General features: G+C 42.0%; 1 protein-coding gene and 1 long non-coding RNA gene across 5 annotated transcripts in view; one reads left to right on the top strand and one right to left on the bottom strand.

Annotated features, from left to right (window-relative positions):
• Positions 1-1,597: 1,597 nt before the first annotated feature.
• tbx3a (T-box transcription factor 3a) lies at positions 1,598-11,629 on the bottom strand. The gene is made up of 7 exons (XM_042337505.1): positions 11,097-11,629; positions 8,959-9,226; positions 7,586-7,732; positions 5,330-5,406; positions 4,748-4,908; positions 3,320-3,990; positions 1,598-2,144 (listed from the first exon to the last, which is right to left on the bottom strand). Exons 1-7 carry the CDS (start codon positions 11,477-11,479, stop codon positions 1,671-1,673), a joined length of 2,181 nt encoding a protein of 726 aa, XP_042193439.1. The 5' UTR covers positions 11,480-11,629; the 3' UTR covers positions 1,598-1,670.
• LOC103184375 overlaps positions 11,363-25,792 on the top strand; it is a 43,060-nt gene continuing 28,630 nt past the window's right edge. The window contains exons 1-2 of one of the 4 annotated variants that reach the window (XR_006085263.1): positions 11,363-11,427; positions 16,214-16,332. This is a non-coding gene — a long non-coding RNA (uncharacterized LOC103184375). Of the gene's footprint in view, positions 11,441-15,719; positions 16,101-16,213; positions 16,333-23,111; positions 23,312-25,792 lie in introns of those variants that run through there. The other 3 variants (XR_006085264.1, XR_006085262.1, XR_006085265.1) reach the window with 3 other exon arrangements.

Raw genomic sequence — 25,792 nt, 5'->3', positions numbered from 1 at the left:
TTACAGCCAAGCAAAAGTCAAAGCCATTCAACAAGGGGAAACTCTGGTGAATATTGGGTATAAAAAAAGTTATTTAGTGAGCTTAAGAGTCAATTTATGTAGTGTTAATTTCACTCTTACTGTAAACGTCCACTGATCTATACAGTAAATACAGTCTAACGTGACAGAGACATCTTTTCCATAGAACATTGTCTAAAATAAACCCATAGTTTTAACGAACGTTTGGTTGGATATCACTGCATTTATCAGTAGATTAAATATATATATCGTCAAGTTAATTATCTGTTTAATTTCATTCACAATAATCCCATGTTTTGCCGGTCCTCCCCTCCTACGAATAAGAGAAAAACGACCATACCATAGACTTGGATAGAAATTTATTGAAACTTTTGAGGACTTAAAAGCAAAACAAAATAGTACAAGAAAGGAACCAAGAACTTTCAAACATTTTATAACACAAAATATATACCTTCATTTTATTTTTTTTTCTCTCTCAACTCAACTCTCGGCACTTCCAAGCTGTTTTAAGCATAAAATCTCCATTCATTTTTATACTCACTCACACACATACACATACACACACGCATACATACATACACACATACATACACACACACACACAAAAACTCGAAAGCGCCTTCATTATTCTTCAAGCAAATGGTGAGCATTTCTTTTAAATGTTACTCGCTAACAGTAGCACTTTAACACTGAAACAATGGTAAAAGCTAAAAATGGCACGGTTTTTTTTGTACTCAAAAGTATTTTTTTTCAACGTAGCAAGGTGACACAGTTTTGTAAGGTAAAATAGTGAGTGGTAAGGATCGCCGGCACTGTGGTTAATACGAGTTTGTGTTTTTTTCTGAAATGAATATGACAAACGAATGAATGAATGAATTAATGAATAAAAGGGAAAAAAAGGGGCCTGGAAGCCTTATATACAGAATCTATGTACAAACAACAATAAATTAAAGTATAATTTCGAGTATTCTAATTTCAATATATTTACACGTTGTTATCAAATAATTACATAAATACTTTTATAATAAGTCTGTCTCCGTTTCTTTTTTTTCTTGTTATTGCATATATATGAAAAGCAAGATCGACTAACTCTAAAGCCAAAAAAAAATACAGATAGTGCCAACCTCTTTTGCACACCTTTCCCTTTCTCTCTCTCTCTCTCTCTCTCTGTCTCTCTAGGCTACTTTTTTTTTGTCGTTATGTCGGGTGGGAAAAGTCGGTGTCGTTAAGATTCTACGCTAGCAAAATTTTTTTTGTTTCTTTTTTTTCTATTTTAAAGAGAGAAGAAGAAAAAAAAACGATTATACGCGCGCGTGTGTGTGTGCGTGTGTTTGGGTGTGTGCGCGTGTGTTTGGGTGCGTGCATGTGTGTGTGTGTGTGCATGTGTTTGTGCGTGCGTGTGTTTGTGTGTGCGTGTGTTTGGATGTGTGTGTGTGTGTGTGTGTGTGTGTGTATGTGTGTGTGCGTGTGTGTGTGCGTGCGTGTGTTTGTGTGTGGGCATGTGTTTGGGTGTGTGTCTGTGGGCATGTGTTTGGGTGTGTGTGTGGGGGCATGTGTGTGTGTGTGTGTGTGTTTGGTGTGTGTGTGTGTGTGTGTGACATGCAAAGCCACATTTCAAGGGCTCTCTCATCTCCCCCGGTTGCTGATACCCATCAGGGCGAGTTTCCCCGGGAGGATCGCTCCTGTTTGCTTTCCAATCCGCTAACGAGGCGTTGGATGTTCTGCAGCTCGTTCGTCGTCGATTCTTTCTCGGAACACTGTTTGGGCGAGAGGGAGACCGAGCCGGTGGAGAGGGTGGAGGCCCTGCTATTGATCTCCGAGGCGGAGGAGTCCATGCTGGCAGCTGTCACTGGGCTGGGAGCCATTCTGTTCGGCTTGGAGGGGTCGCCCGCTGTCGACATGGAGGGCAAAGCGGCCGTGGTCAACAGGCTGGTGTCGGGCACCGGTACCGGGATCGAGTAAGGGCTGTACCTCAAGCGGGGCCGGACCGCACTGAGGAAGGGGTGACGGTGCAAGGCGGAGGCTGCTGTGGTGGGTACCCCACCGGGCAGAGCGGCGGCGGCGGCGGCGGCCATGTAGGTGTAAGGATATGGGAAAAGGCTGCCAAACGGAGACATCGCTAGACCCTGGGGAGGGGGAGGAGGGGAGGGGGGGAAGGGGGGAGAAGGGGGGGAACCAAACAAAAAAACACAAAAAAAATTGGAACAATTACGTTTCAATTTAAAAAAATCAACAGCCACAGAATTTATAGTTAAAAGGTTGAATCATTTCACAGTGGAGTGCAGTCACGCATCGATTGCGTGCTCACCGATCAAGGCGATCGTAATCATTATCTGCCACCCCGAACGTCTTTTATTATTAATAATAATAATAATGATGCATCATCATGATCTTTGCGTGTTTGATCCAGCACCTCGTCACGTCGTTGAGACGTCTCAAAGCGCTCCATTCGCGGGATCACCACTGTTAAGTGGAGTGACTGCATATTTTGCGCGTTTTCATTAGAAAGCGGATGAGCGAATGAAAATTAACATCAAAACCATTCGCTATGCAAAACACGCTCGCATTCTCTAAACGTAAGGAGTTTCAATTAAAACATAATCAACAAATAAGGGGAGGGATTTAATTATATCTATAAAACTCCAGTTATGCTGCAATAGAAGGTCTAACTTTGCTTGAGTAGATATATGAAAAAAAAGTGAAATGTCACACCGGAAATAGTGAAAGATTCACACCCACTGTCTACACCGTCCATTCTAATAAATATTTCAGCTTTGGCATGTCAAATGAAAGTAGTTTTTCCTTTAAACGTAACCAGACTCTTTGTTGTATCAATGTACCTGTGATTAAACCATTGCCAGATTGGGTGTCCCTTAGACACACACTCACAAGTCAAACCCACACACGTTACTGTTAAAGATGAATTAGAGTGGAAGAAAGGGGGAGGAGAGGGGAGAGGGAAGAGATTAAGCAGACTTTTTTTTCTTTCCCATAGTGGTACGTAATATGTAAATTAAAGAAAAGCAGAATTCAATATCGTTTCAAGTTTCAACTTGCTGCTAATCAAGAAGTTAAGAAAGGGGGGGTGGGCAGAGGGCGGAGGGATGAGATTATGAAGACATTATTTTCTTTCCAAATACAGTGGCGCATAATATTTAAATGAATAGAAAAAGCGAATTCAATATCGGATTTTGAGTTTCAACTTGCAGTTATCATGAAAGTTGAAGAAAAAGCGAGTTATTTTCTTTGGTGGAAGTTCCAAAGTTGATTCATATCTATATATATAATATATTTAATTTACCTGAGAGGCCAACATATGTTGCTGGAGATGGAAAGGTAGAGTGGCTGCGGACGCTGCAGACAGTCCCTGAGGTGATGAAATCCCAGTCGCATCCAGACCGCCAATTCCGCTGGAGGAGCCCGACATGGAAGCCAACAGGTGACCCATACCTGCTGCCATATTGGGGAAGGCCCCACCCATGGCGAACTGGCTGGGGTGAAAGAGCAAGGGATGTCCCGCGCCCAACGGGGCAAAAAACTGCTGGCCAGACATGTTATGGGAGAAGCTAAGGTTTTGCAAATGTCCGTGGCTCAGGTGGGAAGCGCTCTCAGTTTGCACCATCAAGGGCGAGTAGGGCTCCTTGCTCAGAGCCCTGGTCTCATCCGCCTTCCGATGTTCTCTCACTGGACTTTTGATCCGGGATCCCTCCTCATTAACCACTCTTCTACTCGAGTAGCTATTTGTCGGGCTCTGTATCTGTTGCGTGTCCTTCGAGTTCTTATCAGTTCTCAGACTCTCCGGCTCTTTGGTTCTGCTCACAGAGTCTAAAGGATATTGTCGAGATTTGGCGCAAACCGGGTCGTCCTTTCGCTCATCCGAGGCGGCGGCGGAGGCGCTTAGTGCTATTCCTTCCTGCGAAGGTTCATCCTTGCTGTCCAAGTCGCTCTCTTCCTCGCTTGGCAAAGCACCTGCTGGCGTCCCAAACACAACACAGAAAAACACTATCACACAAAGCCAAAGCCAGGGAGTGAATGGATCAATCTAAGCTTTTTTTAAAAAAAAAGCCTTTAAAAAATGCATGCACCTCAGCGTTGCGGTTTTAATACCATCTTTCGATCGTGCACCCAGTTTTTTTTTGCATTGATAACGCGACGCCTAACTGCATTGGTCAGATGATAAGCAACGACGCAGATGGAAATATCTTGATGTGGATTTTTAAAAAAAAAACATATATATGGAGTAGCTAGCAAGTTAGAAGCCCAACTTTACAACCTGTTGTGTTCTTTTCGAAGTTACTGGGACTCAAGGGGTGGGGGAAGGGGGGGGGGAGGGAAGAGGAGAGGAAAAATAAAGCGAATTAATTAATTTCCTTAGATAAGATGGAACTATTCAAAATCTGCCTCTGAACCTCTTGGATGCAACAAAACGCTCGCCTGCGCACACGCACAAGTTGACATCGTTTCGATGACCCAATTTCGCCCCCCCCCCCCCCCCCCACCCTCACACCGAGATAAATAATATATAAATAAATCTAAATGGACATCGAAGTCCTCTCCTCCATTGTAGGTGGTAAGCGATAAAGATGGTCAAAGGCTAACTGACACCATGCCGAATTAATGTGCGAGTCAACACATAGTTAGTTAATGGCGGCTCATAAAAGGGCACAAACAAACCCCCTCTCTCACTCCCACCCCACCCTCTTGTGTAGACAACAGCATAATAAATAACCTTTTAGGTTTGCAGTCCCTGTAGTGGAAACAGCGGGAGAGGCGGACTGACCAAAGCACTTGTATCCCGGTTGCTCACTGGAAGAGTCGTCCGATGTCCCATTTTCCTTCCCTCCTTTCTGGTCCTCATAGACTCGGAGCGACTGGATTGCCAATTGCTTCCTGCTCAAAGGGAGGCAAAATTGCAATTTTGTTTCGGGATTATAATTATTATTCCGCATTTGAAGCAGCACAATTTCAAACTGATCGCCCAAAACGATGAGTCGTTAAGCGGAGGGTCGGCGTTTGAGCGTTTCATCGTGATATTACTCTTTTGATACTGTACTTTTTTTTATGCTGTCTGGCGCAACAAAAAAAACCAACGACAAATATTACAACCGAAAGTACCCGCAATTGGCAAATGGAGCGCGCTCACTGCCTGTTTACACAGACTCAGCAAATATGTCATCTCCAATGTCTTGCACAGCATTGAAACATTTGACTATATACCGTCTCATAGTTTTAGTAAAAAGTCATAGCAGTTTCCAAGGCCTCTTTCAACGCTTTACCCCCCCAAAAAAACCCAATAGTGAATTCCCCTTACCTCTTCTCTCGCCTCCCATTGCCCGTGTCGCGAAAGCCTTTGGCAAAAGGGTTGTTGTCAATTTTTAACTGGGTTATCTGCACGTGAAAACACACACATAAAAATATATATATATACATATAAAGAGATCTGCTATTTTTCAGGCCTGGGTAATGCCTAATAGCGCAACACTTGCAACTACTGACTCAATACACAGAAAGAGAGAGGGAGTGAGAGAGAGAACACAACGTGGAGAGCTCTCTCACTCTCTAAGCAATGGTTTCGGATGCTATGTGTTGAATTTTACAAGCAAAATGAACATTTTGAATTAATAACAACAACGACGTCGCAAAGCGCTTGGCAGGATTTTACTGTAAAGTGCAGTGACTGTGCAATCTTTTATATCCAGCGGATGATTTTTTTTTGTTTGGTTCAAATCAGTGTAGCGTTTCGAGATAACTTTTTTCGTTTTGGGGATGGATAAAAGCCAAAGTTTCCAGATAATATATAGAATGTATTCGAAGAAGGTTGTGTGCATCTTAATGGTAGCTCAAAATGCGAGTTTAAAAACTCCACAAAACGTTGTTGTTAGTTTCATTCCACTTGAGAGTTTCTATTTTACCTTTCCTGCCTTTTTTGTTTTGTTTTCTGTGTGTGTGATGGTGTGTGTGTGTAGGGTGGGTGGCAATAGCACTTCAATCTTGAGAAAAATCGCGACTAGTTCAGCGAAAGAATGTAGTGTCTCTACTATTCTTAACTATTATCGTAGCTAATTCATTTATTTTGCAAAAAAAGGGCAAAGGGACAGAAATATACAAATAGCAGGATTAACAGGAGATTCCCGGGCTAAAATATACAACTGCTACAATGGATGGGAGTTAAAATCTATCCCCATTCGGGGAGTCAGATACATAAAATGACCCAGTAACAATGAGAACAGGTACTTTATTTTTAAAAAATCTGTGGTAAATTAAAGTTGCCCTGATGCTCGCAGTTTTTTGTTGACAACATCAGGTCAACGCTACAGACTCCAATATCAATTCATGAACTTCATTTCAATGGTGGGGGGGATTTAGAGATTTAGTGCCCTTTTGTGTGGGTGTGTGTGTGAGACTACAAAAAACGAGTGAATTTCATATCAAGAAAACCGTCTCTTTCTCTCTCACTGTCTCTCTCCTCTACGTTCACATCGTTTGCTATGTATGTTGACTGCTCTCTCGTTATCAGTGCTACTTTTCCAACTCCCTCTTCCCTTCCTTCTCTCTCTCTCTCTCTCTCTCGCTCTCTCTCTCACACACACCTCTCTTTTTCTCTCCTCTCACCGAAATTGCGACTGCTCACAAATCCCCAGTCCACTACTGTTCACGAATTATCAAGTCACCTCACTCGCCGCTTTCCCATTTGAAGTCGGCCCTCATTAACAGTACAATTAAGTGCTACACTCGGCTGGAGGCACACACGGTGTCAAGTCAAACGTCGGGAAAAAAACATTTAAGTTTCCAACTCCCTGTGAAAATTTGCGGACGAAATCCGGGTCAGCTAACTTCCATCCTACTTGTCCTTGGACAAAACACCCTATCACATAATTTTGATCTTAAAATCTTAGAGGATTTTCACCCTTAAACACAACTTAGTTCCTACTCTCTATCATGGCTCTCTCTCTCTCTCTCTCTCTCTCTCTCTCTCCCATTTCTCTTAAGCACGCGTATATTTTTTTCAAAAAATCCAAATTTCAATTGTTTGTCAATAAAATCTGAGCAAATGCTATCACTTAGCAATGCAAGATGTGTTTAAATTCTGGAATCAACATGCATCACGTCAAAGATATATATATATATATGATATATACACACACACACAACACACACACTACTAAATATTCTGCTCACTACCGTATCATTCATCCAAGCTTTCACTAATTGCCAACCACAAGCAGACAAAAAACCGAGTTTGCGGCAAATCTCGAGGATTTAATTAAGCTCAACCGCTTAGCATTGTTAATGCAATTGAGCGAAATCATCTCAACCATTACAATTTAGGAACCGAATATATATATATATATGTATGTATGACAAGATGCTTCCCCCTTTTTGCCACATTATTCAACCAGCGAAACAAGAGTCCATCTACCAACAAAATGCCAAAGCTTCCTTTTTTAGAAACATCCCGGTTCTTAAAAAAAAACACACATATGTATATATACACACGTACATTTATTTTTGTACACAGCGCACTTCACTGCAAAACATCCATCCACTGTTGTGTGACCGGGCTTACCTTATCGTTCTGGTATGCCGTCACTGCTATGAATTCGGTCTCCGGAAAAACGTAGGTGCGAAAAGTACTGTAAGGGAGTTTTAAGATGTCGTTGGCGCGAACGATGTGGAATCTGGGTTGATATTTGTGCATCGAATTCAAAATAGTCTATGGAGAACGAGGAAGGGAGGAGGGAGGGAGTGGGGGGGGGGGGGGTGGGGGGGGGGGTGGGGGGAGAGAGAGAGAGAGAAAATTACTACAAGTCGGCTCAAAACTAATGGGAGCTTTAAGTAGGATGAGACTTTCCCTAGGATTTAAGTGCTTCTAACTCTGGCTGCCTGTATTGTAAGCGTCGAGAAACTCTATGCTTATTCATAGATTTGCAGTCATGTCCATTAATAGTCAGGCGTAAGATTTTACTGTGCAAAGAATGAGACTTTATTTTGTATTAAGGCAAATGCAGACCCCTCTCTCTGCATTGCATTGCATTGCATTACGGCCGCTCGGCTGTTTTGAGGCCTTGCAAAGCTAAGTCGAGCATATGATTCCAGAAATGTAATGTTTTTTGCAAAAAAANCTAAAACGCTGGCACTTACTACTGTAAGGAACATAAAAATCATGGGTCGCTGGTATAATCTTAATCAAATCCAACCTGTCTTGTCTTATTCATTCCACTGGCTTAAATCTTTTGTGAGTGATGCATTAAAACAGAGTGTAGATTGTTACCATCAGCTGTTATGAGGGCTGAATTTTATACACATTCATTCCGTGTTTGTACATTATTTTATGAGAAAGTGGGGTTTAAAAAAAGGATTATTTCAGCCTCTTTTACGCTGATAACCACTCGCACATCGACTGCTTTTGAAATATCTAGTCTGAAATAGGAGAGGGGAAGCGACTTGACATATAGTTAACCCTTTGCTATTTTTTAGTGGCTCTGTAGAAAGTTGCAAAAATACGACCCTTATCATAAACCCCAAACTTTAAACACCACAGATATAAAATGGCCGATCTACATTATGTAATACTCTAGGTTAAGAAAAACGCAAGATGTGTACATTATTCCACCCCCCAACCCCCCCCCCCACCCCCAAAAAAATATCATGACAGTCAAAAAAAGTTTGCAGCAAATTAAAACGTTGCACGTCTCCAAAGAAAATGTAAATAAAAAATTGCTAACACTCTGCGCGGTGAAATGGGCATTTAAGAAAAAACAGTCACTGTAGTACATCACTCCCAAATCTTTTTCCCTTCCTCCCTCACACACTCTTCTCTTCCACACACACAACACACTCTCTTCTCTCTCACACCCCCACACGCTCTCCCTCACACACACACAAAACCTCTCATCAAACCAAAAGTAAAAAAAAAGAAGGGAGAAAAGTAAAACTCACAAAGCCGTGTTTGTCCGAAATGTTGTTTGTCAGCTTGAGTTTGTGAAAAGTGACAACTTTAGACATCCATTGCTCCCCAGTAGCCGGGCTGTCCGGGTGGATATACATTCGCTTGGGCATTTCGGGATCAGCTTTCCCTGCCACCATCCAGCGTGAGTTGTGGAATTTGTACCGGCAATCGTCCGCTGCTACGATGTCCATTAACAAAATGTACTTGGCTTTTTTATCCAGACCAGTGCATCTAACTTTAAATGGCGGGAACATTCGTCTGTTGGAAAAAAAACACACGAGTCGACCCCTTTTTTCACATTAAACTGTCAGTGATTTAATCCATATATATATATGTGTATGTGTGTGTATATGTGTATGTGTATGTGAGCGATTATGTGGGTGTGTATGTGTAAGGGAAGGAGAAAAAAGATTTGGATTATATATAGAAAAAGATACAGACAGACATGGACTATATATAAGCCATACACATATGTGTGTGTACAGTATATAACAAATCTCCGTCTTTAAAAAAAAGAAATGTTTATATTTTTAATGTTCTATGATTTTGGAGACTGTAGGCTTTGCTTTTGATACTGGAAAATTGCTGGTGTGAAGCATTCCAGAAGCCAAAAAAAAAGCTCACAGTGAATTATTTTCTCTTTATTGTGTGTACTGTACATGTATTGTGAAACTTTCTGGGTTCACAAACCTTCTCGCTTATAGGTGATCCTACGGGCATATATATAGATGTATATATAATATATATAATATATGGAGAGAGATAATACAAATACACATAAGGGCCTTTTTATATACGATTCAAAGGCTCAAACAATAGCACCTCAACCTCCTCCCCCCCACCACCCCCAGACACACACACACACAAAAACCTAACCACTTCTGGCCATGGCTGCACAAATTCACTCCCAACTCTCGCTTGTACTTAGCACACACAGACGACACATATATATATATATATGTGTGTATGTGTGCGTTTGTTACCTGCGTTACACGACAAACCAACTCACCGTTTATGGTTTTATAATCATCAATTGGTGCCATAAAAAAAAACTTGAGTGGAAGTTAAAACGTTACCAGTAAGGTGTCGTGGAAATAATTTACCAGTGCGCCGAGATAAGTTGCAAGTTTTTTTTTGCCCCCCCCCCCACTCTTTTTTAAAAAAAACACAGGAATGTGCTTGCCTTTTAAAAGCACACACGGCACTAATCGGGCGTAATCGTTCGACTAGTGCTTGGGTGCTCTGCTCTGAAGAGTATTCATGTTTCGACCTCTCTTTTACCTCCTTTTATTCATTCCGCACAGTTGCAGCGCTGCCACCAAATAAAATAAAACTGCTGTACAATGTAATCAGATTTAACCTCCAACAATGAGCACAGCCTCAATCCCCTTATGCAGCTCGAGTGTGACTCTCGCCGTCGCGAAATCAATTGAAATCAATTTTAATAACCTGTCTCGGCATTTGATATTTGGTGGTTGGTGATGTGTGTGTGGTGGTGGTAGTGGGGGGCAAGGGGGGTGGAGGGGGTGGGGGGGAGAGGGGGGTATCTGATCTCAACCCCCTAAAAAAAACTTGCACAGAATTTATTTAAAATAAAAGTTAGCAAATGACTCCCTCCCTTCTAGTCAATGTATATGACTAAATATATAGCACTCAGCTCGATGGCGATACAGACGATATATATATGTTCATAATTTTAACACGATTAGTTTTTTTATTAAAAAAAACAATTTGCAACCGATGTGTCTTAGGAGCGAGTGAGTGCAAATCTTCTCTTAATAATTCAATTGCACTTTTCAATTTTCCTTATTTTCATTTCGGCGAGGATAGAGGTGGTGGTGGTGAGGAGTGGGGGGGGGGGGGGGTAGCGTTAAAATTTATATACATATATAGAACCCCAAGACACGCCAAAAAAAAATATTTCGCATTACATCTAACCACAAGTTGGGTTGATAAAAGAACTTCCAACGCGAGAGAGGGGTGGGTGTCAGTCAATCAGTCTGGTCGCCTGGTTGAGGTGGTGTGTGTGTGTGTGTCTGTGTCTGTGAGGGGGGTGGTGGGGGGGGGGGGGGGGTGAACAGAAGAGAGAGAGAGAGAGAAAGAGAGAGAGAGAGAAAATGACTCGTACCTTCCAGATTTGGTGATAACCATTTCTGTCCCTCGCTTGTGAAACTGATCCCAAAGGTCCTTGGCTTCGAGATTAACTTTCGGATCATCCTCTACCTCTTCTTCGGGCTCCAGAGTCTTAAGAGGCCTGAGATGAGAAGGCGGATGGGCCAACGCCGACAGCGAGATCCCAGCCGCTTCCGAAGCGCCGGCCAGTTGATCCATCAGAGGTTTGCTCAGGCCGCCGGGGAGTGTGAGAGCCGCCGAGCCGTTGGGGGGCAAGGCGAGAGCGGGGAAGAAAGAAGGGTGATGCCCGAGCATCGTACTCATCGCGAAGTCCGGTGCTCGGTGAGGTAAGAAGGGATGGTAAGCCATGTTTGTTCCCGGAGTGGCTGTCTCTCTCATCGATTAAATTTCCATGCACTTTTCTGCCAAGGTCTTGTCGTTGTGAACCTCCTCGCCGGCTTTTTTTTTTTCACAGACACATGATGGGATGGATTTTGGAGGTGATTTTTTTTTTTTGGGTGGTGGTGGTTGTTGTTGTTGTATCGTTGCTGGGGTGGGGTGGGGTGGGGTGGGAAGAGAGTGGGGTGGGGGGTGGGTGTAAGGGTCGGGGGGGTGGGGGGTGGTGGTGGTGGCAGTAATATATTTTTTTCTTAATTCACACAAACAGAAAGTAAGTAAGACTGGTGGCTTGCGGTGTGGCAGAGGAGCAGAGAGGCATCTCTGCAACAGTGAAGTCCGGATCTCTCGCTCTCTCTCTCTCTCCCTCCCTCTCTTTCTTTCCTTCCCTCTCTCTCTCTCTCTCTCCTTCTCAGTGAGTGTGTGTGTGTGTGTGTGTATGTGTGCGTGTTACGAGCACCAGAACCCTACTGATAGGCTATTTGACGCTTCGGACCAATTGTGTGCCTCCATAGGCGTGGTTTTGACAACTAAGACCCAGGGATAGATGAGTTATAAAAAGGTGTCGGAAACTGTAACGTACAGGCAAGCATCACCGCTTTAGCCGTGTGGATATGTCAACATCATTAAGAAAGAACCAATGGCGAAGCAACGGGGCTGCCTCAGGTGGCTCGATTCCACCATCGACAGAGCAGGGAAAAAAATCAGCAAGAATATGTATCTGTCTATCTATCTATCCGTAAGACATTGAGGGAGTCTGAGCCAACCCCCCACCCCCCCCCCCCCCCCCCCACACACACACACCAAACCGGTATAACCTCGCCGTTATGTGTACTCTCTTAAAACCATCACATCTCCTATATAAGGTTGATCCCATTGTCAACCTACATTGGGGCCATGGCTTTAGCGATTGTATTTCTATGTGTTTTTGCTGGGAGTGTGGTTGTGGGGTGGGGGGGGGGGGGGGGGTGTATGCACAGGCCAATGAAGATGTGAAACAGCGGTGTCCCCATTTTTTCGTCCACAAAAACACACAGCTAATTCATTTTGCAGTATATTCTGTGAAGCGCTTCGAAGCGTCTCAATGACGTGATAGGGCAAGAATTATTATTATTATTATTATTATTCCCTTTCTCTCTCTAACTCTAGCACCGTCTCTCTCTCTCTTTCATTCTCTCTCTCTCTCAGGCCTATACTGTTAAGATAAGTAAGCGACCTGTATTTAATTTGTAAGACAATCTGCGAGATGTTCAGTGAATGGGGGCGGGGGGGGGGGGGGTTCTTGATTGTATGTGTTTCTGGCCCTGCTTCCCCCCCCCCCCACCACCACCCCCATCACCAAAAAAAAGCCTAATTTAACGAGGTGATTTAATTATCAGGGCCATGACGTTTAATAGGCTGATGCATCAAGCGCCTTTAAGTCAAACACTTTTCTTTTCAGCCCCCCCTCCCCAGCCCCACGTTAAAAGCCGCCAGAGAGACAGAAAGAGACATAGAGAGGCAGAGAGAAAGAGAGAGAGAAAAGAGAGAGTTGTAACTGAATGGGGGGAGAAAAAACACAGTCACATCGAGCTGAATGCACGGAGATAGGAGCAGAACATTTAAAGCCCCACCAACACTGTATTTTTGACGCTCTTGGCGCCGGCTTCCTGACGTCGGGAATGCTAAATCGCGTCTCGCTTGTTATGGATCACTTTTCGTTCCCCCCCCCCCCACCCAAAAAAAAATAAAGGCCGAGCCAAGATCGCGTGAGAGAGAGAGAAAGAGAGAGGGGGAGAGAGAGAGAGAGAGAGAGAAATAGAGAGAAATCCTTTTTCCGACCGGTAAAGGATTGTATCTTTGACAGGAGTCCAGTCACCAGAGCTGTTAACTGATGGTTAATTTGCTCCACAGCTTTGCAATGTCTTGATTCTTTTTTTTCTCTCTCTCCCCACACCCCTCTCCCCACACCCCCCCCCCACCCCCGCCAGACACAATCCCCCCCCGCCACCCCCCCCCCCCCCACCCCACGCCAAGACTCAACGCTTTTTTTAAAACTGTGATCTGTGCGGAAATTTGGGGAAATAGCCGACTCGAGTTATTGAATATATGTGTAATTATTATAATAATAATCCTTGCATTTGATATAGTGCCTTATCACGTCTTCGAGACGTCTCGGAGCGCTTCACAGCATATACTATAAAGTGCATTGACTGTATACGTGTGGGCGTTTATCATATTCTCATTATAATAAAATATGTTATCAATCATAATATTATTGTATTATAAAAGTAAATGCAATTCCACTTTGCTTGCACAACTTTTCTGCAACAGACACCAAAAGAGACCCCCAAAGATTTAGCATTCCCTATGAAGTTCCAAACTTTTTTTTAATACAATGCTGATGATAGCGTGGGGTGTATGCGTGTATGTATATGTGTGTGTGTTCCTTATAATACTGTTGATTGAATTATATTATATTGTATTGGGGGGTGGGGGGGGGAAGGGGAAATATCCTCCAACCCGGGCTATTTGCAAATTACACATTATATAAGGTAATGTTTTTTTTAAAAAAATGTTACACACACATATTTCCGCCAATTAAGACTGACCTCCCAAGATAAGCACCCTGGAGACTTCTATTATGAAGGGAGGGTGCCCTAATCTAAGATCAAAAGCAGGAAGGTGCGAACTCTCTTTGTCTCTCCTCGCCCGGCTCATTCACCCTCATGTGTGTGATAAATCTACACTGGCGCCAACTGCGTATGGGATGATTAATTTGCAAGCAAACAAAAGGGAATTGATGGCGAGCCATTTTAGTTAAACATTCGCCAATACCGCAAGCTACTTGTTAGCCGTCAGACCTTTTTTTTAAAAAAAACACACACACACCGAGAGTAAAGTGCACTGATGTGAAAATTAAAATGGCTTTCAAAGCCTCTGCGCCCGCATCCGAACGGCTCTGCAGTTAGTTTACTGGGTTGCAACCAGACACTTAATTTCATTAGTTGCAAAGCAGACAAGAACCCATAGCCTGAAATGATACAGGGCGTTTTGTTGATTGCTGTTTATCTGAAAGAGGCGGGCACCGTTTACATTGGCGAGTTTTCGTGTAAATAATTCTCTCTTTTAGTATGTGTGAGGTCTGGCGAATTTACATTGCTTGTTTCATTCTTAAAACTTTCGACCCAATTTAGCACGACGTGTCACTAAATAAGAGGCCCTGGGTTTCTTTAAAAAAACTGGCGTCCGTCTATATTAGTTTAAGGATGTCTCCTCTCTCAAGATCAATGTGTGAAATGTACTGTGTATCTAAACCCAAATATATATGGAGATGGATTTTTTTTAAATGGTGGATTTGCACACGTGTGCGACAAATCAGACTTTCTGTTGTTTTCTTGTCAACGTCCTACTGTATTCAATGGATTGCATCTGACCAGATACACGTACGCTACTTTGGCACCGAGATCCAATCAATTTAATATTTGTGGGTCTATATTTTGGCATTATCGGAAACAGCGGTGTCAAAAAAAAAGAAACGATATAATCGACACGCGTGTTTATGCTACATTGTGACAACTGTCAGGGATTTAATTTATTTATTGTGGACATTCTGTCTCAACTTATCCTTTGAAAGTATTTTAAACGCCCCATAGTTTATGTTGTGCTGGCAAGTAAATACGATTGTTGTTTCAACAGCACATTCAAGTGCTAGAGTGGACAGGGAAATAAGTCAGTCAATATGTTTCTAGGATTTTGGCCTAAATCTCTGCCTATCTATTATTCCACCCCCCCCCCCCCCCCCCCCCCCAATCATATTCCACTCTCTGTCTTCATTCCATTCATCCCATGTCTTTCCTATACAAACTCCCTGTCCCTTTCCCTATTGGCTGCCTTTCACTGCACTTTTTACTCCCTTCCCTCCTCCCCCCCCCATCAAAAATAACTATTCAACTGTGCTCGATTGTCTCCCCCCCTTTTTTTGCAGCCGTTTTATCTATTATTAATAAACACAAGCTACCCATAAATGCAATCAAAATACTACCACACCGAAACTTCCTTCCACTAACTAACCAAACACGCTTCTTTAAAGTCAAGAGTGTGTTGTGCTGTGTTGTGTGTGCGGTGAAATAAGACCAGTTTAAATTCTAAAACCACTCCACTCCCACTTCCAAATCACTCCGGTTTTCTCCCGGCTAAGAACAAGCGATGCGTTGTCTAGTGCTCGTGTTCCTTTTGTCACGACCCGACTGAATTATTAATTAAGCATTTTAATGCAAGAGAGTGGGAATTTTTCGCCGTGTGTGTGTGTGTGTGTGTGTGTGTGTGTGTTAGCCGATTCTCAAAGTTGTTGTCTGCCAGTGTGCATTATTTTTAGCCGGACGATCTTGGCTTTGGCGCCAGCGGGTTAAGACATGCTCACACACCATCATAAGTTACATCTGATCATCCGTTTGTCAATTCGCATTTAGGAATGAATATGTCGCTGGCCTCACACACACACACACACACACACACACACACACACACAAAAATATAATCTCGCTGGCCTTCAGATAATTATCAGCTTCCTTTTATCCGGTGCCAGCTGTCTTTTGCGACATGTTTTAAAGCAAATAATGATTCGGGCTTTAGTAAGGGAGATGTAAGTCGAAAATATTTTTCTGTGGAAATTAGACTAATTGGAGTTTCCGTGTGTAACTTATTCTGAGCTACAGGACTACTGTGTCAATGCTTGCTTTGTGTTCTTTGCTGCAGAAACGCGAGGCGGGCATTTGGTCTGCTATATCGCTCCTAAAGAACCGCTGCACAACACGATGGGTGACGAGTTTCACACACATTTGAAATGACAAGGCATTAGGACATTAAAATATAAGGTGACTTTTTTAATATATATATATATACCTCTTTTAATGTCTTATCTTTTGTTTCTCTCTCCTCTCCAAATCAAAACGTGCGCTACCTATAAACTCGCCCCCAGTCAGTCAGTCAGTCAGTCAGTTGTGAATTGAACTCTTTCCCCAGGTTATTTTAGCAGGTAAGTGACAACATTTGTGTGTGTGTGTGTGTGTGTGTGTATATGTTGTGTGTGTGTGTGTTTTTTTAAATAATGTGAAATCTCATAACGTTAACGCACCGTTCGGGGAATCTAAATCGGGAGGACACCCACCGATTTGATAGGTAGAATAAGTAGCTTTCTCACACACATTTATTGCACGTTTGCAAAAAAAAACGCAACGGAGCTATTGAACCCCAACTCCAATACAAGTGGTCAACAGACAGTTATTTGGTCTTTCGGGACTGTCAGCAATTATTGGTGACTTTTTACTAAGCAAATTTTAAGCAGATGTGATGGAGGCTTTAGGCAATCAATAGTTGTCGTTTCTTTTCGATGGAGGGTGGGGGGGGGGGGGTGGAAGTGGGGGGGGGGGGTGGGGGGGAAGTTAAAGGTATTTTGGAAAGAGGGCTACTACGAGGGAGGATTTTTGCAGTTAGACTCCTCAAGTGGTACCAGTCAAAATATGTTGACACCGGCTATTTTATCATCATGTATTTTCCGGGAGAAATAAGTAACCATTAGTGCTTTGAAAATGACATTCGCGTCCTATTTTCAGTCGAGAATGTCTGACAATATCGTCCGCGTCGTTCCCAATTGTACTTCACTTCGATTTTTTTGTTTTAAAAAAAAGGAGGGGGGAGTGGGGGGTGGGGGTGGGGGGAGCATTCTTGGGAGATATCTACAGTTGTGCACTCGAAACTTACAGCACTTACACATTAAATGCAGTGAAATATTAATTTCCCTCGTGATTGTTGCTTATTTTTAAGAACACAAGTAAGCGATTTACCTTCACGTGTCCGTTAGCTGAGCGCAAATTCCTGTTTCTAGAATTATTTTAGCACAGCATTGTACACGAATAAGATTCGAGCAAACGCAATCTCTGTTGAGATCTGGGATAATCACGAGTGATGATACTTGATGGTGATGTGAAACAAAGCAAACCTTTCCCAGATGTTAATCACGCCTATCTTCCACATTGCATCTGAAGGAGAATTAATGACAACACTCCCGGCGTGACATACACACACCATCGTTGGTTCCTCTAACACTGAAAGACTGGACAACTTCAGAATATTTCACCAGTCGTATATCATACAGAACGCCATACCATTCGTGAAATGATTCTGATATTGGAATAGATGGGCTGCGTGTTTAGATAAGACTATTCAACCGCCTTTCTATGTTAAGAAACTCTCAAGAAATAACACCAGTGCTATTTTCCTTTGACATAAGTGATTAGTGCTGTACAAATGGCAAAGGACTGATAAAGTTTGCTCTGAAAGGCAACATTTAGCTAACTCTGTTCTATTTCACAAGCTCTATGTTAAAACAAAATCGCTGTAACTCCCAACACTGCGTTTGTATGTCGGCCTTGTCATTAAAAAGTGAAAGCAAGGCACCCAGTAATATTCAGTTCCAAAACAACTTTCCCTTTTCGCCTAATAATATCCTTGTATACAAAGTGTAGTTTTAGTTCAGAAAGAAAGGACACTTGGGAGCAGTTGAAATGTAGAGTTAAAGGGATTGTTACATTGTATATATAAAGAAAAAAAGTGTTAAATTGGGATTTTTAAATAAATGTATTTTTACAAAGATGCGTGTGTGTAGAGGGTGGTGGTGGTGGTGGTGGGGGTTGTAAATCAGCGATGCCATTTGGCCCAATGTTGTGGCAATATTGCAGGTTAATCTTTTATCGATTTGTGGTCTAATTTTTGTGTATTTGCGGTTGTAACATATGTGCATCAGCTTTTCACACTCGCTAAGTTATTTTACACAACCACAAAAGGCGAAGAAATTAACACTGTTCGCTGTGGGGTTTAGATTGTATAATGAATTCACTTCTACCCTCGACCCTGTCTTACACTGTACTAAGTAAAAGTTGTGGGTCACTTGACTTACTTCTTATATATCACACAGTCCATATAGTCCTAACTCATACGTGTACCATATGATGGTTGTGTGTGTGTGTCGTGGGGGTTATATTTTTATTTATATTATTGTATTATATTTATATTTCTTTTCTATTGTCATAAAATCAGAGACCAGCAACTCATTTTGAAGAGCAATCGCCATGAATTTCTTGAATTGGTCCCAATTTGTACATCAAAGATGAGATGCAAAAAAATAAATATATGTATCATAATATCTCGTATATAATCTAAAATAATCCAAATTAAAGGGCAGTCGAATTTGAACCGCCCAGAAATTCATCACTTTGCTCCTAATGTTGCTTATTTGTTTAATTCCACTTGGGTTAACGTAGTCTAAACCTTCCGCTTACTGTTTTCTGAATAACTTACTGACTTTAAATAAACAAGTAAACATCGTGTTATTTGCAATTTAGAGCGTTCCTGAATCACCACTTATATATCCAGGGAGATGAAAAAAACAGGAGAATTTTAACGTGAAATTGTGATATTTACGTCGAACAATCCATTGTTTTAATGTATTGTGTTATGTTTGATATTACTTACAATGTATATCCATGAAAGTACCTTTCGCGATACCATTCAATATTATTATGATTTTATTAAGAGACAAACAACTTTCTCATAAGATGGTTCATATAGAGTGAGATGTATATAGTACTTGATGTGCTCTGTTTGTATACAAATTCATAATCTTGTCCCCCAAACCAGCAAAGATTGTAAATTTCATTCATATACATTCCGGGTTACCCAAACGAGGTTTACTTTGAAACAAAATGAATCTTCTCTGATGGGGTTTTTAATGTCAACAAGTTAATTAGGATCTATTTTTTTGTCTGGATACAAATATTTTTATTCACTAAATATCAAAGTTGAAGTTGATTGGAAATCAGTGCTGAAAATATTAGCCTCGATAATACACAGTACACCGTAATCGATTAGTTCCTTGTATTTTTTTAAAAATCAAATATAACTGTTTAAACTAACTGATGTGCTGTCGTACACGATAGACACGACTGAATTGGGACCCAACGTATTTTGTTCGTGACTTCTTTATTTAAAAACAACAACAACAACAACGCAGATTTCATCACTTTGTCAGTATCACCAAACTTAATGCTGAGGATTAAAGCGCAATATCAAATTTCAGTCAACACTTGAAGTCGAAATAGTAACAAAAATCATATCTGACTGTTCGATATGACACAGGACATGGCATTGTTCAGTTGATATTCGGTGACCTTTACGACACGATACATCTAAACATACAAACGGAGCATCATAACACCCAGTCGTTGACTGATGTGATGTTTGCTGGTTGCCTCACAGAAATCGAAAAGGAATTTGGTCTAATAGGGCTCTGCAGTGTCCCAGGCAACGCGAGCTAAGTCACGATAATACGGTATTATTATATTACGGTCATAAATAAAGCGGCAATTCTGAAGTCACTTGCTATTAACAACGATTCAGTAAATAAACAAACAGTCATATGAAGAAATTTGCAGAATAAGAACAGCGAAATATTACCCCCACACCCCTCTCTCTCTCTCGCTCTCTCTCGCAAATACCTAATAATACACCTTGCATTTAATACAGCACCTTATCACGTCTTCGAGGCGCCCCAAAGCGCTTCGCAGAATATATTCTAAAGTGAATTGACTGTATATTTTGTGGGCGAAACGCGGCAGCCAATTGTGCACAGTAGTGTCCCACAAACAGTCGTGGATTGACTAACCGCATTATTATTATGATTATTATTATTGTTAACAGGCACTTTTGAATTGGTCAGTTATTAATATGTTGGTGCATCTTTACAGAAACTGTTGCTATTCAGACCCCTCATTTAAGAAGCTGACCACATTTTAATAGCAGAAATACCCAACCAACTATCTATCTGTATCTATCTGCCTTGAATCCTATTCAGTTTGAATGGGACTGGAAAAGGCGAGCGTTGTATTTGGGAGAGCGGTTGAACTGCTATGAAAGGGAGATAAGAATATTCTCATGTCTAAGGAGTGGGGGGGGGGGGGGGGGGGGTGGGGGGTTGGTCCAATCGTCAAAATGAAAGCAAAAGGCAGTCTTCAGCTGAAATCACACTGAAACGTCCACAAGAACTCGCAGAACAATTAGCCCAACACCAATTGCCAATAGTGGGTGTGGGATGGGATGTGTGAGTTTTCGGGTATTTGGGACGTCATTGCTACCTGAGTAGCAATTGTTTGTAAGACACGCATCTCGAGGCTTGCTCGCTACACTGGTTTGCAGGAGGCTGTGTGTTGAAATTTTATTAAAGACAGATGATTCTGGCGTGTTGGAAACATACGGAAAAGATTTACAATTCAGTTAATTGCAATGCACTTAGGTCCATCATCACTCCACAGGTGTAAGTATAGGTCGTTTAGATGTGTGACATGTAAAGGGGGTGTGTGTGGGGTGGGGGGGGGGGGAGAGAGAGAGAGATTTTTCTTAAATTTACCCACGACAGATTTTTAACTGGGAACAGCCCCCCACCCCCCCAAAAAAATGATTTTTTTTAAAAAAAACGCAGCGTTTTAACGTTGGCAGCGTTTTTTTTTAAAGATGCGTCTGACGAGAGAGAATGAGTCGCAAATGAATGAAAAAAGTTCTCACACTGAGTCAGTCAGTCAGTCAAGTCAGTCAGTTCCAAGTCTGTTGGTTGCGGTACGAGAATAAGCGGCTCTCATTCTGCGTGGGGTTCCCCCCCCCCCCACCACCACCCACCCCCCAACACGATGGCCTTTACTTGTAGTCCGACTTACGGACTTGACCCGGGTTAAAGGGAGACTGAACGAGGCCACTCGCTTCGCCTTAAAACGCGACACGTTTCCAGGTTATTGCGGTACCTTTCCTCGCTACTGGGGGTCAAAATTGTTCCCCCCCGGGAAGATTACGCACTCGGGTCGCTTGGCGGCGCTGTCTCGGGTCGAGGTGATTTTATTTTGCTATTCTTACCTCACAGGTTCTGGGCAAAAGACACCTTTCACTGTTAAGTTGAGGTTAACAGCCACTAACTCTGGCTCAAGGGCCCGCGTGATCCGTGAAATATCGGGCCAGGCGACGACAATTTCACCCCTCTTTTGTTTTTTGTTAAATATTATATATGTGGATATTAAAAAAAAGAAAAATCATCAGTCAGAAACGAGACGTGGGGAAATCTGGCTGCTTACCTGGCTCACTGTTTGGCTATTCGTGTCAAACACGCTCGCTCTCACCGTCTACATATTTTTCGAGTTAATACAAAAGAAGTCCAATTTAAATACAACAAGTTCACCCGGAGTTCAACCTCTCTCTCCCTCCCTCCCTCCCTCCCTCCCTCTCCCTCTCTCTCTCTCTCCCTCCCTCCCTTATCGTTTCACCAGCGAGGCTATAACTTTTGCCAAGCTGTTAAGTTGCACTGATAATATATAAGGAACGTCAGTCAATCTGATTCATTCATTCATTCATTCCCCCCCCCCCCCCCCCCCCCACACACACCACCCACCACCCCCTCTCCCACCCCACCGACTAACCAACCAACCAACCAACACCTACCCAACTTATTTGAAATCAAATCTTTTGTAGAATATGCCAAGCTCAAAGGCTCCCGTTTTAAGGTGTTTCTTTTTAGTAAAGTGATCTCTTTGAGCAGAAAGAGGTTTCTTTTAAAAAAAAAGTTTTACCCTCTGTGGTTACAGAAGGCGGGTGTCGTACCGTTGATTAATGCATCGGTTGTTTTTTTCTCTCTGGGCTTGCATTTTTTTTTGGGGGGGTGGGTTACGATTTCCATTCTTTGTTTCTTTCTCTCTCTCTCTTGACTGCTAAACGCAACTGTTAAGAACGTTTCTCCAAATGCTCTCTCTCTCTCTTCTTTTTTCATCAAGTTAGCACTAATCAATTCGCAGGTCAAATGGCACGAAATCGGAGTCGATTCTAATGCATAAAATCGATTCATTTTGTTGCACCTAGGTTGAAACAAGAGACTTGCGCCTGGGTGCAAGCAACTACAGTACATTCAACCGGTAGTCCATTTCCTCTCGTCTTTTGTAACGTGTGATGCAATGAAGCGAGCACCACGCTTTAAATATATATGTATCTTAATAAAATATATACCGTATAACACATACAGTATACATAATGCATGCATATATATTAAACTGACAAATAAAAGCATTTTCAGTCTATTTTAAATCAAGGTACAGTAGCCCCCACCCCCCACCCACACACACACTTTTCAAGCTAAATCATCTTCAAGGCAATGTATAAATTAACTCGAATCAATAGCATCTCTAGTTACGCAGTATATATATATCTACATCAATATAACTATATGACACGAATGATATTTGTACTTACATCACAATTTATCATAATAGTTCCAAATTTATCCCCTTTTTTTAATTGAAATTATATTTGTGTTCAAACCCAGAGCTATGTGGCGCACACACACACAGATAAAAACAAATGACCTATCTTCGGAATAACCATTGGCTTCGCTTTAAACTCTGAGGCCAGAGACACGAATCCTATTATCAACGCTCCAGGTTAAAGACCAGTAAAAAAAACACACATACACACTCGCTCCACGGCTCTTTTTTTTTGCAAAAGAGAGAGAGAGAAAAAGAGAAAATGCCTTAATAAGATCAATATAGAGGAGACGGCGGAATCCTGAACGCAGGTTCACTGGAAGCCTAACTGACGACCTTTGACATACATTGCAAATTAATTGGAAAGACTGTAGAAGAGGAGGTGGGATTCCAGTTAATTAGTGGAGAAATGAATAAAAAATTGAACATTATATGATTTGTCTCCAGAGTGCCGCATTGTGAGTGAGGATTTAGGGACTCAACTTTTGTAGCCAGCAAATTGGATGTGAGTAGCGTGGTGCAGTTTTACACTGTCGTTTTTGTTTTCTCGGCGACAGACTCAGTCTTGGGAAAAGTTAAAGGGATCTTAGACTATCAGAGGCCTCATTATCTCATGTCTGAGCACATCTTTGAGAAAAAATCCTTAATGAACAACGACAACTCACAAGCCCAGAGACTTATTATAAGTTCTCTCTCGACAACAGAAAGTGGCGCGTTGTGAGCAGAAAACATTTGGTTATTTTACACGCCAGGCTGTGGAAAACAAATGATCATGTCCTGAAAGTTTTTTCTCTCCCCCCCCCCCCCCCCCCGCCTAAAAAAAAGTCTCTCCTTTGTTTGCTAAACAGCCACGGGGATGCATGAAATAGTTTAGATTTTCAAAGATAAATTTCATTTGCATTTTCTATAGTCGGGTCCTCTCTCTCTCTCTCTCTCTCTCTGTATATATATATGTTTGCTCCAAGACTATATTGTATCCTCACTAATGTTGTTCGCTTTGGTTGCTGAGTTTGGGAGTTAAAACCACTTGTTTTGCAATCTAGGTTAGTCGAATCGCTAAGTTGTTATATTGCGATGGTCAATGACTGGGAAAAGGCCGATGTTAGTTGTTGTAAGCTGTGAACTAATTACAAATAAACAGTACAAGTGAGGAGAAAAGTTGCAAATGTGAATGCTAACGTTACGTGAGGAGATACTGGGGGGGGGAGAGGAGTGTTTCTGTGGGGTGGGGTGGGGGGAGATGGTGTCTTTCATACAATAGTGGAACCATGTTATCAACACAAATCGCGCTGCTTAAACTAATAATAAATATCGTTCGTTGATCTATTTACTTACTAAATACACTTGTTTGTCCATATGTGATGACTGTATGTGGAAACTGCTATTTTCTAATTAAACAAATTAGCTAAATAAAAGACTCACAGTAAACGTGAAAGAACAACCTGCCTCAACATCCCCCCCCCAAACCCCCACCTCTTTCTGATATTTTTATAGCGTTTTAAAATGGGTTTAAAATACAAAACGGGGCGACAAGCGATAGCGAAACGCATCGAAGATCGCATAATGTACATTATAACCCAAATGCACATTATGAAAATAGTCCTATGGTTTGGCTCCAGGGTCGACACTTTCAGTTTAATACACAATGGTATCAGCAAACAGCGCATTTTTTTTAAAATATAAGAAATAAATATAAAATACGACACTTATCCTTCTTCTGGGATCGTTTTTATTCCTCTTGTTTATTCGATTCACCGTTGCAACTTTTTTTTTGGTGGGGGCGGGAGTCTAAAAAGAAATATCGCGATGCAATAGTATCTTTTTATGAACCCAAGCTATCATCAAATAGCTCTTTAATTTGAAAAGAGGGTTCCTAAACGCTTATTGACATCTCGAACGCAAGCCTTCATACTGTGTGTTATTTTTGAACACTGCACACATTTAACTCATTCAGTGCAAAATGTCAAACATGCTTAAAATGTCTGGATCGGGTGTGCAATCTATTTCCCCCCCCTCCTCCCTCCCCACCCACCCATCACATTTAATTTTTGTATATATATATATAGAAAATACTTCTGCAGAAACCTGCGAATACGATTCTATTTGCAACTCTGTCCAGCTGTAATCATTGCTTTGCGTTTAAGTAAAACCTGTTGCGCAAAATTGGCTTTGGTAGGTGCTAAAGATCGGATGCTTTTCAAACAAAGCCGGGGATATTCTGGAAATGACTTAACTTTCGAGAAAAAAAAGATGTGTGTGTGTGTGTGTGTGTGTGCGCTACTTGCGATTAGTGTTGGTTTAAAGAAAAACAATGAGTTGTTAATTTGCTCACCTCCAGTGAGTTTAAGATTCAGGTAAAGGGGTGGGGGAAGGGGGTTGGGGAGGGGGGGGGTGGTGGAATGTCAATGAGATTTACACCTGTCCTATAGCTTAAACTGACAGACCCATTGCCTACAGATCACCACTGGTGCCAGTCTGTCTAGGTCCCATCAACCTTACTTTGTTACTTTAAATAGACCAGGCGATCAAACCGATCCAATAACACATGGTATATGGCTTTATCTTCCAGAAATCGTAGCAGCGAATGAAGCCTAAAATATTTGTTTATAAATAGGTATCACAACACTTTATTTTCAATGTCAGATCTTAAGTTGCTCAAGGGGGTTTCTGTAGGTGGGGGGAGGGGAGAGGAGGTGGGGAAGGAGGGGGGTAAGGGAGTTTCTTCTGGCCCAACGATGCTGATCTATATCCCAACTACACCCCCCTCCAAACAAATAAGACCCGAGCAGTCATCCAAAAGAAACCACCCTATGGACAGTTTCAGTGACAGATATTAACCAGACGCCAATGGAATCCCGTCCAACAGCAAACGCTCCCCCCCTTTCGTTTTACACTCCTCACATCTGTTGTGTGTGTGTCTGTCTGTCTGTGTGTGTGTGTGTGTGTGTAGTGGACAAACTCCCATTTCGCAAAGGGCCTGTTGCCA

Source organism: Callorhinchus milii, unplaced genomic scaffold (genome assembly GCF_018977255.1).
Source record: "Callorhinchus milii isolate IMCB2004 unplaced genomic scaffold, IMCB_Cmil_1.0 Scaffold8, whole genome shotgun sequence".
Taxonomy (NCBI): Eukaryota; Metazoa; Chordata; class Chondrichthyes; order Chimaeriformes; family Callorhinchidae; genus Callorhinchus; species Callorhinchus milii.
Note: the sequence above shows the minus strand (reverse complement) of the source record. Positions and strands in the feature narration are given on the sequence as shown.